General features: G+C 37.0%; 1 protein-coding gene across 3 annotated transcripts in view; it reads right to left on the bottom strand.

The window, feature by feature from the left end:
- Positions 1–13,927, bottom strand: part of PARP8 (poly(ADP-ribose) polymerase family member 8) — a 177,799-nt gene that overhangs the window by 21,901 nt on the left and 141,971 nt on the right. For all 3 annotated transcript variants that reach the window (XM_047729841.1, XM_047729839.1, XM_047729840.1), the window contains 4 exons: positions 12,906–12,998; positions 5,176–5,301; positions 3,883–3,948; positions 1,094–1,161 (listed from right to left, as the gene is read on the bottom strand). In XM_047729841.1, the coding sequence (XP_047585797.1) occupies positions 1,094–1,161; positions 3,883–3,948; positions 5,176–5,301; positions 12,906–12,998 (353 nt within the window). The remainder of the gene's footprint in view (positions 1–1,093; positions 1,162–3,882; positions 3,949–5,175; positions 5,302–12,905; positions 12,999–13,927) is intronic.

Raw genomic sequence — 13,927 nt, 5'->3', positions numbered from 1 at the left:
GCTGAAGGAAATGATCACAAATAATTAAAGTTAACAACGAGGCTGACTACAGGGGCAGGAAAAAAAAAGAGATTAGATATTTGAGATTTTTACCTTCATTCTGAATATGATTTCATGTGAGAATGTAAAAAATTACAATGAAAACTCTGTTATTCTATTCAAACAGAATTTTAATAACAGATCATTATGGATATAAAAAGGAAAACTTCCAAATCTAATTTTTTAAAGTTTTATTAGACTAAATGTTTATTGTAAAATCCTAAATGAAAGTTAAGTAACCAGAATCATTCTTTCTCCTTTGCCCATCTTTCCATAATTTTTAAAAACTTCCTGGTTGTAGCATAGAATAAATCTCATTCAGACCAATCACTTATAATCTTTACACTTGTATAAATGTATAATTGTGGTGAATTTCACAGTCTTTACGTTTTCAGTGATTTCAAAGACGTATGTGCATAAAACCCTCAGAGGTAAGGGGAGTAGGTACTATTGTTTTCATTTTGCAAGTTAGAAACCAGAGGGCAAAGGCTTTGAAGCAGGTGTGGTAGGAGAGGCCTTCTCAACCGGCTCTCCTGTTCTCAACTAGCCTTCCTTGGATCCATGCTGACTATGCCCCTCACCAGGCTCACTCCGAACACATCTGCAGTCGCCAAACAAAGATTTCATCAAATTTATACTGTTTTTGTTAAGGAAGTGAACCATACACAACATACATTTTAGAAAGATTTTTCAATAAGTGTTTGAAACTGAGTTTTGTTGCTGAGTCCTCAGTTAACTAGAAAATTAAATGAACCAAAACGGCTTCACCATATAATCCGGCTAATCACATTTTTTTTTTAAATGATAGACAAACGGCTGTCAAATACATTGTTTATCTGCGTAGCGCATAGGACAGCATTTTCTTCCCCTTGTGATATACAAGTTTTAATTAAAGTGCGAGTCATTAAGGACTCTGTAAAATCACCAGGCCTCATAGGCTTGTAGAACTGTAGCATTGCAGGTCTTGTAAATAGGCTTTTTTTTTTTTTTCCCCTTAAAGCAGGCAGTAGAAAATGATGCTGTTTTCATTAAGAGGAAAACTAAAATTTTATACCATTGCAGTAGGGGATGAGCAAGGGGGTCTTGTTTATCCATCTGCTTCTTGATTTCCAGATATGGTGCCTGGAAAAAAAGTCATTATACTTCTTGATTTTTCTTAAAAATTCCTTTTTTTCCTTTCTCATTTTTCCTTTATGCAAAAGGAAAATCAGGTTGAACAGGTATGTCTAATCTAGTTAAACCCAGAAGCTTTGTGGCTGTGACTACCCTCGTGTTCTCCCCCAACCCCCACAAGGTGATGTGAACTCTTAACTTCATGTGGCACAATGGACTTGCCCAGACATGTAGCTCCAAGAGGCTTAATCCAGCTTTCGTCTGGATCCCACGCCCTAAGCCACGTCTAAAGGTGATCCCAGGCCCCCAGCTGAGTTTCTGCTCTAGCAAAAGCGATGTGCCCAACAACAAAAGTTACCTCCCTTGTACCCACCCACACTGCTAACCTTCCTAATTCTCTACTCATCCCTCTTCTGTAATTTTCTGCTTCCCCACTGCCCCTTATTTTTACTTCTCTGTAGCCCCCTTCTGTTCCGTGTCTGCTCTCCCTTTAAAAACCTCTATCACTTTTGTCTTCCTTGGAGGTGACCTCACTTACTCTCCCCCAGGGCAGTCCTTCAATTAAATCTCTCTCCCCACCTTTAGCAAGTGTTAGGCGCTGTCTCTTTCTGAGATGACGGTTTTTAACTTTGAACTAACATTAAAGCAAAACTTGTGAGAGCTACTACTCCCGCTCATATCTGAAGGTACTGACTTAGGTGCAGAGCTTTACATGAGAAAACTGAATGAAATTTACATAAGAAGAGCCCCCCCGCCTTTTTTTCAAAGTATTTAGTGGAATTTACCCAGACAATTAACTTTTTCATAAAACAAAAGGCGATCCGTCTGTAACAATTTACCACTATCCACAGGGCAGTACCTTCTAGAAAATAGGACAGTATAATGATATATTTATTTGGAGAGGTGTAAAGGATTTGATGCAATAGAACCTGACAGCATCCCTATGGAGTGCAGACTGGAAGGAGGTGCAGTGTTACTATTTACCACCTTGATAGTGAAGAAGCTAAGCGTCAAGCAATTAAGCAACTTGCCCAAGGTCACAGGGCGCATCACTGATGAGCAAATTATACAACACCCGCCTCTGACTTCCTAGGCTGACACTCAATTGTCTGCATTGCCTTCTATTAAAATAGCTTACATATGACCCAGAATAAAGGAAGAAAATTTTGGCAGAGAGCTGATCCCAGAGTCAGAATTTCGTAGCTATTTTTATCGGAGAATGATCTGGGTCTAGGGTATAGTATAATAAACACCCTAGTACCACCAAAGTCTTTGGTGACTAAAAAATGTTTATTTAACTTTGTGTAAGCCAATGGAATAGGTTCATTTTCCCCCCAAGTGGAACTGTATTTCATTGTTTTCTCTTCCTTATACAAATAATAATATTTGTTTGAAAAGGAATTCAGGTAATACAGAAAAGTATGGGCATAGAAAAACAACGAGCCAGGATGATGGTTTTTTTTTTTTTTTTTTTAAGATTTTTTATTTATTTGACAGAGAGAGATCACAAGCGGGCAGAGAGGCAAGCAGAGAGAGAGAGAGGAAGAAGCAGGCTCCCTGCAGAGGGGAAAGCCCGATGCGGGACTCGATCCCAGGACCCTGAGATCATGACCTGAGCCGAAGGCAGAGGCTTAACCACTGAGCCACCCAGGTGCCCCAGGATGATGGTTTTTAAGCAAATGATCTAACTTGTAAATTAAGGATCTCTTTGTTTACCATTGTCTGACACAAACTATTTGTTGGACAAATGGATGAATATTTGACTACCTGAATAAATAACTATCCGAAGACTCAAAACTCAAATTTGGAAATGTAAAAATGTACTCTGGGAGCACATTTCAAATACAGCAGTGGCGATGGCAGGGGTGAAGGGAGGAGTGGCAGTGAAGCTTTGCGGGCCTCAAGACTGAAGGAGTCCAATACTCTCTCCCCAAAAACAGAAATGACCCAGGGTAATACTATAAGCCTCCAGGGTCTGTAGCGTAGTGCAAGCCTTGAAACCACCACATGCAAACCAAACCCATAATGTGTGTTGTTGTCAATTACAGATTATTAATTTCTACTTATCATTGATGAGTTTTAAGCCTCTCTCCAAATTCTTGACAGTGGAAAAGCCTCAAAAATTCAATAGCATGTGCTTTTCGAAGAGCTGGACTATAGCCCAGTGGTATGTTAGACTTTCATAATAAACCGCCATCCGTGCTCAGCAAACATCACCAAGCCTCCCCAAATGGCTAAAAATAGAAACTCATACTCTTGGGGAGGCTTGTGTCCTCCAAAGTTGTTTTGAGATTCTATGTTCTGTTTAAAATATTTATGCACAATTTATATTTGATAGAATATCTGTTTTTATTTTGACATTAAAATAATGTGTTGGAACTACTACCATTAATTAAAATGAACAGTCTAGGAAGATGGTACCAGATTTAACCTTTGCTTTAAGATAGTCCAACATACCTCCATATACTCCAACTGTCACAGAGAACATTAGGAATATAATCATGCAATTACCTTCCAAAAGTCACAGTGATAGCCCACCAATACAACGATGTAATTTAATTAAAACCTCCTAGTACAACACACTTTTAATTTTTAAAGTTCTTTAATTATACTCCCATCTAATAGAAAAATCTACATTTCACTACACAGCGAGTACTCTCAGACATTTTTAAAATATGATTTTACTCAAGCAAAACTAAACTGTACAAGACCACAAGATGATATACTTACTTGTGTCATTTCTCTAATGGAAGTTATGCTATCCAGTGCTTTCATTACTCGATCATAGTTCTTCTTCTGTTTGAGTGGGGAAAAAAAATAGCATTCACTATAAGCCTTTGCAATCTACATGTTACTAGAGAAACACATTATTTCTGTACGTGGATTTCCCTTCAGAGTCGATTTGAAAGACTGTTGTGTACAAAAAAGGAAAGGCTTTAATAAGATGATTCTAGGATGTAGGATACATAACTGAGTTAGAAGGAAGAAAGAAGAAAACAATCCCAATCCTAATATAAGTACATAAAATCATGTTTAGCCTACAGGGGGAAAACTATAAAAATAAACAAGATATTGGGCTCTTGATTCTTTGTCTCACCAAAAAAATTAAGCCATGATGAATAAAGTAAAAACAGAATCCTTCTAAAATATAAAAATCCACTTTGAGTCTCATAATATCATTTTGCTTTTATTTTCTTTTGATTGAAAGGTTGTTACCAAAAGAATATGACTAGTAAGTGTATAAATGAATGACATCACACACTTAACTGATAATTCATCTTTAAGTATACTCTGTGTACTCTTGCCACTAATGACAGAAGGAAAGCTTTTCCAAGGACATTTTATATAGCCATTGTTTCCACAGAATGATTTCAAGATGGATAGTAATAGAAACTAAGGCAATTTTAGCTTTCATGTAATTGGAGAATTCTGCTATTTCAGAAGGATTCTGCCTCATCTCCACAAATATTTATAAAATTGTTTTCTCAAGAAATGCCAGTTGACCAACAATATGGACTAAATTTTCACTAACCTTCAGGTAACTGGGGAGGAAGGGGAGTGGGGAGAAGGCAAGGGATGATTAAGTAAAAATACAAAAGAAAGCAAAAATCGGTCCTTTTACCCACAACCCTTAAAAATTACAGTGAGGTTACATTACGCTAGACTCTCAAAAATATTTAATGAAGTTATTACTGCTATTTTCCTTCCTTTCACGCAAATGGGATGTGTAAAGATTGCAATTTGAGAGGATGAAATGGGTGTAGCTTCATAAAGATGAAGTTCTGAAAGTGATTTTAAAAGATGAAAGGACAAGGGAAGTAACAGGATATGGGAAAGACTGGAGGAGGCAGTAAATCAAGTTTGTGGGAAAGGAACTGTATTTATTAAATGGATAGGGTCCACAACAGGTTAGGGGTCGGCCTGATGAGGGAGGGGGTTAGACAGAAAGGGGGAAACTAGCAGGACTAAAACCTCAGCTGCTGTTACGGGGGGCAGGACGGGTCTATGAGGAGCAGTACTCACTCTGGGGTTGAAGGCCAGCATCTGAGGATCGTTAGGATCCACCACAGAAGGATATGGCTCGAAAATGACAACTTTTCTAGGAGATTCCAATGCAGACCTACACATGGATACCAGCAGATCTACCACCTTGAAACACACACATGAGACAGTTAGCATCCTTTGAGATTCAGCTCGTGCTTTGCCATTGCTCCTCCCTCTCGTAGTCACCTAAGTCTCAAAACTGCTATCAGCTTCTCAGATCTGTAATTTACGGCTTCAGACCACAGTTGACCAAACTTGACCATTAACTCGAAATAACTAACATGTATTGCTTCCAGTTACGTCCTCGGATCTCTTTGTCATGAACTCCTACAGTGCTCTCACACTGCTCTAGGCTCTATAGCAGACATGCACAAGAAAGACAGGTCCTCTCTCTAAATGGATTTGCATTCTAATAGAGAAGATGCATAACAAAATAATCAGTTAAACATATGCTCAAATACATTTCTGTTAGTGTTGAATGCTGTGAAGAGTAAGCAGGCAGTAGAGACTAAGGCAATAGGGGGTTTCAGAGTGCCTAGGATGGTGGTGATATTTCAACAGAGACCAGAGTGAAGACGGAAAGGGAGATAGAGCTCTGGGAGAAACTATTCCAGGTGATGGAAACCGCAAATTCAGGAGATGAGTCTGACGCACTCCAAGAACAGTAAAACTCCTGACATCATCTTACTTCTTCCTGCTCTCTACCTCAGAGACCTTCTCTGCCATTCATAACCTTTGGTACCCTAAATAAGATGGTTTTATTCCTGTGTTCTTCTGTGACCTCTTAACACAATTTACTAAGAGGCAGTGCCATTTAACAGGAGTAGAGCCCCCTCTCCAGTTCCCAAAATATGCTTCTGGCAAGTCAACTGAGAAAACAGACACTGTCTAAATGGAGAGAGGGCACATGGACAGAGACAACAACAGTGTGAAGATAGAGGACATCATAAAGAAAGGAATGGACTTAATCTTTACAGAGAAAAATATTTCTAGAAAGTTTTTAGACAGGCATTTAAGAAGAGTAGAGTAAGAGTAAAATAATTTTTGATTCTTGTGGTTCATGGGAGGGACACTGTGACCTAATGGCTATAGTGCTCACTATGTTGTATATATACTCACAAAACACATCCATCCAATCACAGCATCCAGAATTTCCAGTGACCTAAAATAATCAGCAAAACTCAAGCCATCGGGTATATGATCTATAAGGAACCCTTCCCAAAGTACACAGACATACATCCCAAAAGACTCGCTCAGAAAATGGCAGAACTGAAAGAGCCAATATGTTTCCAACACATTATTCCACTTATATGTGTGTGTCTGTAAATATATGGTTTCAGCAATAGATAGAATAAAGACATAATAAAATCCTTTTTGTCTTCTGAATCCACAGTCACACTCCTTCTACCCCAGAGAGATGCACTTAAACCTAGACACAAATTGTTTTTGGCATTATCTGGTCTCTCAATAAAGAAAGATCCAAATAAAAACATCTGAAAAAGAATAATCAGTAAAATAAAACAGCCCTTTCTGACATACTGGCTGTTGGGAGGGAATTGGTACTATCCTATAAAAATTTTTAAGAATTACAAGTCACAGTATGCAACTGAAGTGTTAAAAAAGTGCATGCCCTTTGCTTTAATAAAGGGTCAAATGATCTTTCACAAGGGTACCAAAACCACCCAATGGAAAAGAACAGTTTTTTTCTACAAATGACAGTGGCAAAACTGGATATCAATATGAAAAAAAATGAAGTTTTATCTTATACCATACACAAAAATTAACTCCAAATGCAATAAAGACCTAAACATAAGACCTTAAACTACAAAATTCCTACAAGAAAACATGAGGAAAAACTTCATGACATTGGACTTGGCAATGATCTCTTGGCTTGACACCAAAGCACAAACAATAAAAGCTAAAATAGACAAATGGAACTACCTCAAACTTAAAAACGTTGGTTCATCAAAGGACACAATAAACAGAGTGAAATGGCATGGGATGGGAGAAAATATCTGTGAATCAGGTATCTGAAAGGGGGTTAATATCCAGAATATATAAGGAGTTCCTACAACTCAACAAGAAATCAAATAATTTGATTTAAAAATGGGCAAAAAACTCAGATAGACAATTCTTTAAAGAAGACATCCAGATAGCCAACAGCACATGAGAAGATGCTCAACATTATTAAACATCAGAGAAATCAAAATCAAAACCATAAAGAGATATCACCTCATAACCATTAGGATGGCTACTATCAAAAAACAAAAACAAAAACAAAAACCAGAAAATAACAAGTGCTGAACCCATGAAGAAATTGGAGATTTTGTGCACTGCTGATGGGATTATAAATTGCAGCAGCTGCTACAGAAAACAGTACAGAAGCCCCTCAAGAAGTTAATAATACAATTTCCATATGATCCTGCCAGAAGTGACAATCCCACTTTTGGATATATATCCAAAATAATTCAAAGAAGGATGTTAAAGACCTAGTTGCATATCCATGTTCACAGCAGCATTATTCACAATAGCCAAGAGATGGACACAACCAAAATGTCCACTGACAGTTGAATGGGTAAAGAAAATGTGGCATATACATACAGGAAAAATTATTCAGCCTAAAAAAGGAAAATTCTGTTATAGGCTACAACATCAATGAACCTTGAGGACATTATGCTAAGTGAAATAAACCAGTATAAAATAAACCACAAAAAGACAAACACTGTCAGATTTCACCTATGAAGTATTTAAAGTAGTCAAATTCATAGAAACAAAAAGTAGAATGGTGATTACCAGGCAGGAGGAAGGGGGCTATATAAGGGGAGTTGTTTAATGGGTACAGAGTTTCGTTCTGCAGGATAAAAAAGTTATGGAAATCTGTTTCATGACAAGTTGAAGACACTTAACTGCTAAACTGTATGCTTAAAAAATGGTTAAGATAATCAATTTTAGGTTACGTTTTTTTTTTTTTTAATCACAAGAGTAATGATACAAACAGAACAGTAATAACCTGAGCAATGTATACCTTTCAATCAAATATTAAACACCCTGTCCCAGAAGCATCAAACTACCAAAAATTATATGCATTCTTCTGCCAATAATTTCACGTTGGGAGTCCTTAATGAAATAGTGGATATAGGGGGTAGGAAATTTAATTAGAATATTCCTGCTAATATATGTTCTAAGACAACTTGAAAGAAATAGCGTAACTACCGTAGCAGAATCTCATGCTGTCCACCAAAGCCTTCTACTCCTTGCTTCCCAGGTACAGAGCTCTTGACAGGAGGCAGCTGCTTGACATGCAACATTTCCACCCCTTTTGTCTACATAAGGCTACATGACTAGTTTTAACCAATGGAATTGGATCGACAGTGGAGAAGGGTAGAATGGGTGCACCTTCTCAACTTTTATCTCTGCCTCTACTGTATGCCATGTACTTAAAGACAGCAGAGCCACACAAAGGAAAGGGTTCAGTTAACTCAATCATCACACAGAAAGCTGCCCAACAAGCATTCTAACTGGATAGTTGTGGGAGGAAGAAATAAAAAAGTCCATCATTAAGCCACTATAATTTTATGTTTTATCTGTTACAAAGTTAGCATTAGAATTTTTGAACAAGAAAAGGTCTGTATTACACTGTTTGGATTTATATTCATTTGCATGTTAATTTTTCCATGGAGTAAAATGTCTACTTTAAAAAATGAAACGTAACAAATGACTATAATTTCTTTATTCCAAATCATGTATTTCCCCACTCCCAGCATTTAAAATGATTTTGTTTTTGTTTTTATGTAGGCACCCACGCCCAGAACGGAGCCCAACATGGGGCTTGAACTCAGGACCCTGAGATCAAGACCTAAGCTGCGATCAGGAGTTGGATGCTTAACTGAATTAGCCACCTAAGCACCCCCAAATTTGAAAGATTCTTAATGGGCTCCTAGCACATAATGGTGAATGCTATAGTCAGCAAGTTACAGACATCTTTCTTCTTACACTGAATAATATAATTGAAGGGACAATCCAGACGCTAAGATACTTAGGATAGAGAAATACAGAATTCAAACAATGGGAATTAGGCCATTTGATGAGTGAGAAAAGGTCTGTGGGTTTATAGAAACACATGCTTGCAAAGGCTATTGTATACAACCCATCTGATAGAGCAAGACTCTCCACCCTTCCCTGAAGGAAGACCTTAGAGCGCTTGCAGATGAGAAAGTTCAAGTCCAGAAGAGTAAGAAAGGAGTAGCCTACAGATACATAATGTATTCTGGAAAAGAAATGAATTTAAAATTGAAGATCAATGGCTTTCAAACATTTCAATATTGATTCCTTATTTTTTTTTTTAATAAAATCTTGTAAGAGAGCTAAACATAAAGAAATAAAATGGAGCTGTTTTTGGTTGAAACAGTATATGGGGGCTTCGAATCCTGGCTTCTTAGACACTCTCATCCCAGTCCAGCCTCCTGCCATGTCCCTCTAAGGGATGTTCTTGCAAACTCAAGAGAACCACTGAAAATACAGGAGTCAACTGATGCATTAGGACTACTGAGATATAGTTTCTTTCTTTCTAGAAAGGGAATCAGGGGGTGCCTGGATGGCTCAGTGGGTTAAAGCCTCTGCCTTCAGCTCAGGTCATGACCCCAGGGTCCTGGGATTGAGCCCCGCACCAGGCTCTCTGCTCACTGGGGAGTCTGCTTTCTCCTCTCTCTCTCTGCCTACTTGTGATCTCTGTCAAATTAAAATTAAAAAAAAAAAATTTTTAAAGAAAGAGAATCAGTTTCTATGTAATCTTTAGAATTACAACCAGAATATTGTGTACTTGCTTTCAAGTAGTAAAAAGAATATTCCACTTCAGAGTAGAATCATGAAATTGATATGATCGAGTAATTGTGTTTTGTAACTATCATTACAAAATCCAAAATAAAGTTCTCTTTAACAACCATAATTTTTTGAGGTAGCTATAATAAGAGGGGGGTGGGAAGCACCTAATAGTCTATCAACCTAGCCTACGGTGGCAGGATGCTAATTTTCCTTCTAGTTTTTTTTTTTTTTTTTGACAGATAGAGATCACAGGTAGGCAGCGAGGCAGGCAGAGAGAGAGAGGAGGAAGCGGGTTCCCTGCCGAGCAGAGAGCCCGATGCGGGGCTCGATCCCAGGACCCTGGAATCATGACCTGAGCTGAAGGCAGAGGCTTTAACCCACTGAGCCACCCAGGCGCCCCCTAATTTTCCTTCTAATTATTTCTTCGTTCCAGGTTCTAATTCCTTCCCTTCTCACATCGTCTGAGGGACAATTTACACTAAAATGCACAAACGTTAACTTTACCACTTGAAGAATTTTATATACATAAATATATATGTTTATAGGTAAATTTATATGTGAAATATATAAAATATACATACTATGTAAAATACATATTTTATATATTATACATATATACCCCCATACCCATTCATGCATGTACATGTATGTATACTCATAAGCACACACACAGCCGTGTGAAGCTTAATCATCTTTATGTACCTGTATTTCAGAATTTGTGCTACCGAAGTGAGCATTTCAGATAGCTATCTATAAACAGCATAGATTAAAGTATCTCTTTTTTTTTTTTGAGCAATATTAGTTCCAAATGATGAGAAAAACTTTCACATTTAAAAAAAAAAATGGGGGCGCCTGGGTGGCTCAGTGGGTTAAAGCCTCTGCCTTTGGCTCAGGTCATGATCCCAGAGTCCTGGAATCGAGCCCCACATCGGGCTCTCTGCTCAGCAGGGAGCCTGCTTCCTCCTCTCTCTCTCTCTGCCTGCCTCTCCGCCTACTTGTGATCTGTCAAATAAGTAAATAAAATCTTTAAAAAAAAAAAAATAAAAAAAAAATGAAAGAAAAAAAAGAAAAAGGACCCACCATGGTCAGACACATTTGAGAAACCCTCTAAGTACTGGCTACTTATTTTCTTAGTTTCAGGGATTCTGAGAGTCTTTAATATGCAAATATGTGCATGTTGGCTATAGAAGTGGTATCGAGCCATATTTTTGAAATTTAATCATGGGATCTTTTTTCCCACATTACATATGATCAATGCCATACCATTTGTATTCTTGTTCATTTATAATTCATTATATCACAATTGTTTTCCTCAATAGTTCTTCAAGTGGATGTACCTCCATTTAGTTAATGAGTGAAACAATTAGGTTAATAGGACGTATGTAAATCCACAAGGCCTGCGCTATTCCATAGTAATTGTACTTCCATCTGGACTAAAGCCTGTTAATTGTAGGCATTTGATACCTGTTGAACAAATGTCTGTTATATGATCATTTTCCCCCACCCATCTTGCAAATTTTTTAAGTGACAGATTGGTAATTCTCTTCACATTTAGCTTCGTGCTGATTTCAGTAAAGCTGAATATTTTCTTACATTTCTTTACTAACTATATTTGTGAATTGAGTGTTCATTTCCTCTATTAATCTGTTACAGTCTTCATGTTTCTTTTTTCAAGTTTTATGTGCTTTTATACAATTATGTTTAAGGCAAGACAAATTTTCTCATAGGTAGCTCTTATCGTTCACTATTCTTTCAAGTAAAAAACAAAGTATGGATGGACTCAAATCTGTTGGTATTTTTTACGATTTCTTGACACTGCATAAATACACAAACCTGAGACACTGTCCATGCTGTGCATGCTTAGTATTACTCTCTTCCAGTTTGTATGTAGTATTTTTAAACAAAACTCTTCTTTCAGCTATTAGGAATTTGTTTTTACAAATTTGTTTTTACAAACATGGGGGTTTTGCCCCCCATGTTAGAAGTCATTTGTTCCCATCTCACTTACTAAAACATTTTAATTTTACTATTTGATGAGATACTTCCTTTAAAATATGGTAAGTATATTTATAACTATATCTCTTTTGGAGATTATTTGCCATCCTATTCTTTCCAGTACTACATTTTTTATAAAATAGAGAATTGAATGTTTCTGTATATGGTCGGTCTAGCCTCCCTTAATTAACACTCATTTTTTTTGTTTTCTCTGATATTTTTCTATTAATCTATCTTACCTATATTATCTGTAAATCTATTTTCATAGGTTTATGAGGAAGTTAGTTTGCATAAATAAATTTTTAAAAATCAATTGAAATTTTGCTGGAATTCATGATTCATGAAGTAAATTCTAGCATCTTTAGAATTTATTTTTTCCTTCCAGAAACATGGAATGCTGCTTACTCCCAAGTTGCTTCATTTGTTTTTATAATTCTCTTCCTATGTCATACACACTGCTATTGTAAAATTGGATGCTTTTTCTTATATGTTCTGCCCTTTATCTTTTCACCTACGTTTTAAAAATAAATTGGCTTCCATTTTATGGCACTATAACTTTACAAATAAATTTTACATAATGCATGTGCAAGGGTTTCAATATTTCAACTTTGCCATGACAGAATCATAGTTATTTTTCAAACACAAGAAAGTTGGCTGAATTTCTTCCCTCTGCAATTGCCAAATGACAAAACACTCACTAGATACAGATAGCAAGATTCAGTTTCAAGCTTAAAAAAAAAAAAAAAATCAAATGCCAGCCTGCTTTTTAATCTACCGTCAAACTATCAAAAATGTATCCAAAAGAAGAAAGAAGAGCAGACTGAAGGTAACTAGTGGATCAGAATAAAGTTTTCAGATCAAAATCAGGACTAATTAGCACTGTGTGTTCCTACCTGAGCTCCAGTAGCTATTTCATCAGCAGCTTCGTTCATTACTCCCAGGGTTTGAAAAGCAAACACACACAGCTCTCGCTCACACACAGTGGGCTACAAAAGAAAGGGCAATGAGTTACAATACTGTTTTTTTTTTTTCCGTTTCCCAACTCTTAAGGTAATTTTATGACATTCCATTAAGTATCTTTAAAAAATGCAAAGTTTCAGGGAGGGAGACAAACCATAAGTGACTCTTAATCTCACAAAACAAACTGAGGGTTGATGGGGGGAGGGGGTTGGGAGAGGGCGTGGGGTTATGGATATTGGGGAGGGTATGTGCTATGGTTGTGAAGTGTGTAAACCTGGCGATTCGCATACCTGTACCCCTGGGGATAAAAATATATGTTTATAAAGCTGTAAAAAAAAAAAAAAAAAAAAAAAAAAAAAAAAAGAAAGAAAGAAAGAAAGGATGAATACCCAAGTTTTGTAGCAACATGGACGGGACTGGAAGAGATTATGCTGAGTGAAATAAGTCAAGCAGAGAGAGTCAATTATCATATGGTTTCACTTATTTGTGGAGCATAACAAATAGCATGGAGGACAAGGGGAGATGGAGAGGGGAGTTGAGGGAAATTGGAAGGGGAGGTGAACCATGAGAGACTATGGACTCTGAAAAACGATCTGGGAATTTTGAAGGGGTGGGGGGTGGGAGGTTGGGGCACCAGGTGGTGGGTATTGTGGAGGGCACAGATTGCATGGAGCACTGGGTGTGGTGCAAAAATAATGAATACTGTTATGCTGAAAAAATAAAAAAAAAAAATTAAAAAAAAAAAAAAATGCAAAGTTTCAGAATATTAAAAGGAAAGGAATCACAGGACCTTAATTAACAAAAGTTAAATTCCTAAATTTGGGTAACAATTGGTAAATAATCATCTAGTGATATGGAGTAACAAATATAAGAAATCCATTTCAAATAGTTGTAGGCACTTGCACTTAGAATCTTTTAGCAACAGATGGAAAAATCATCTCTCCTACTTCATTCA

This window comes from Lutra lutra, chromosome 5 (genome assembly GCF_902655055.1).
Source record: "Lutra lutra chromosome 5, mLutLut1.2, whole genome shotgun sequence".
Taxonomy (NCBI): domain Eukaryota; kingdom Metazoa; phylum Chordata; class Mammalia; order Carnivora; family Mustelidae; genus Lutra; species Lutra lutra.
Note: the sequence above shows the minus strand (reverse complement) of the source record. Positions and strands in the feature narration are given on the sequence as shown.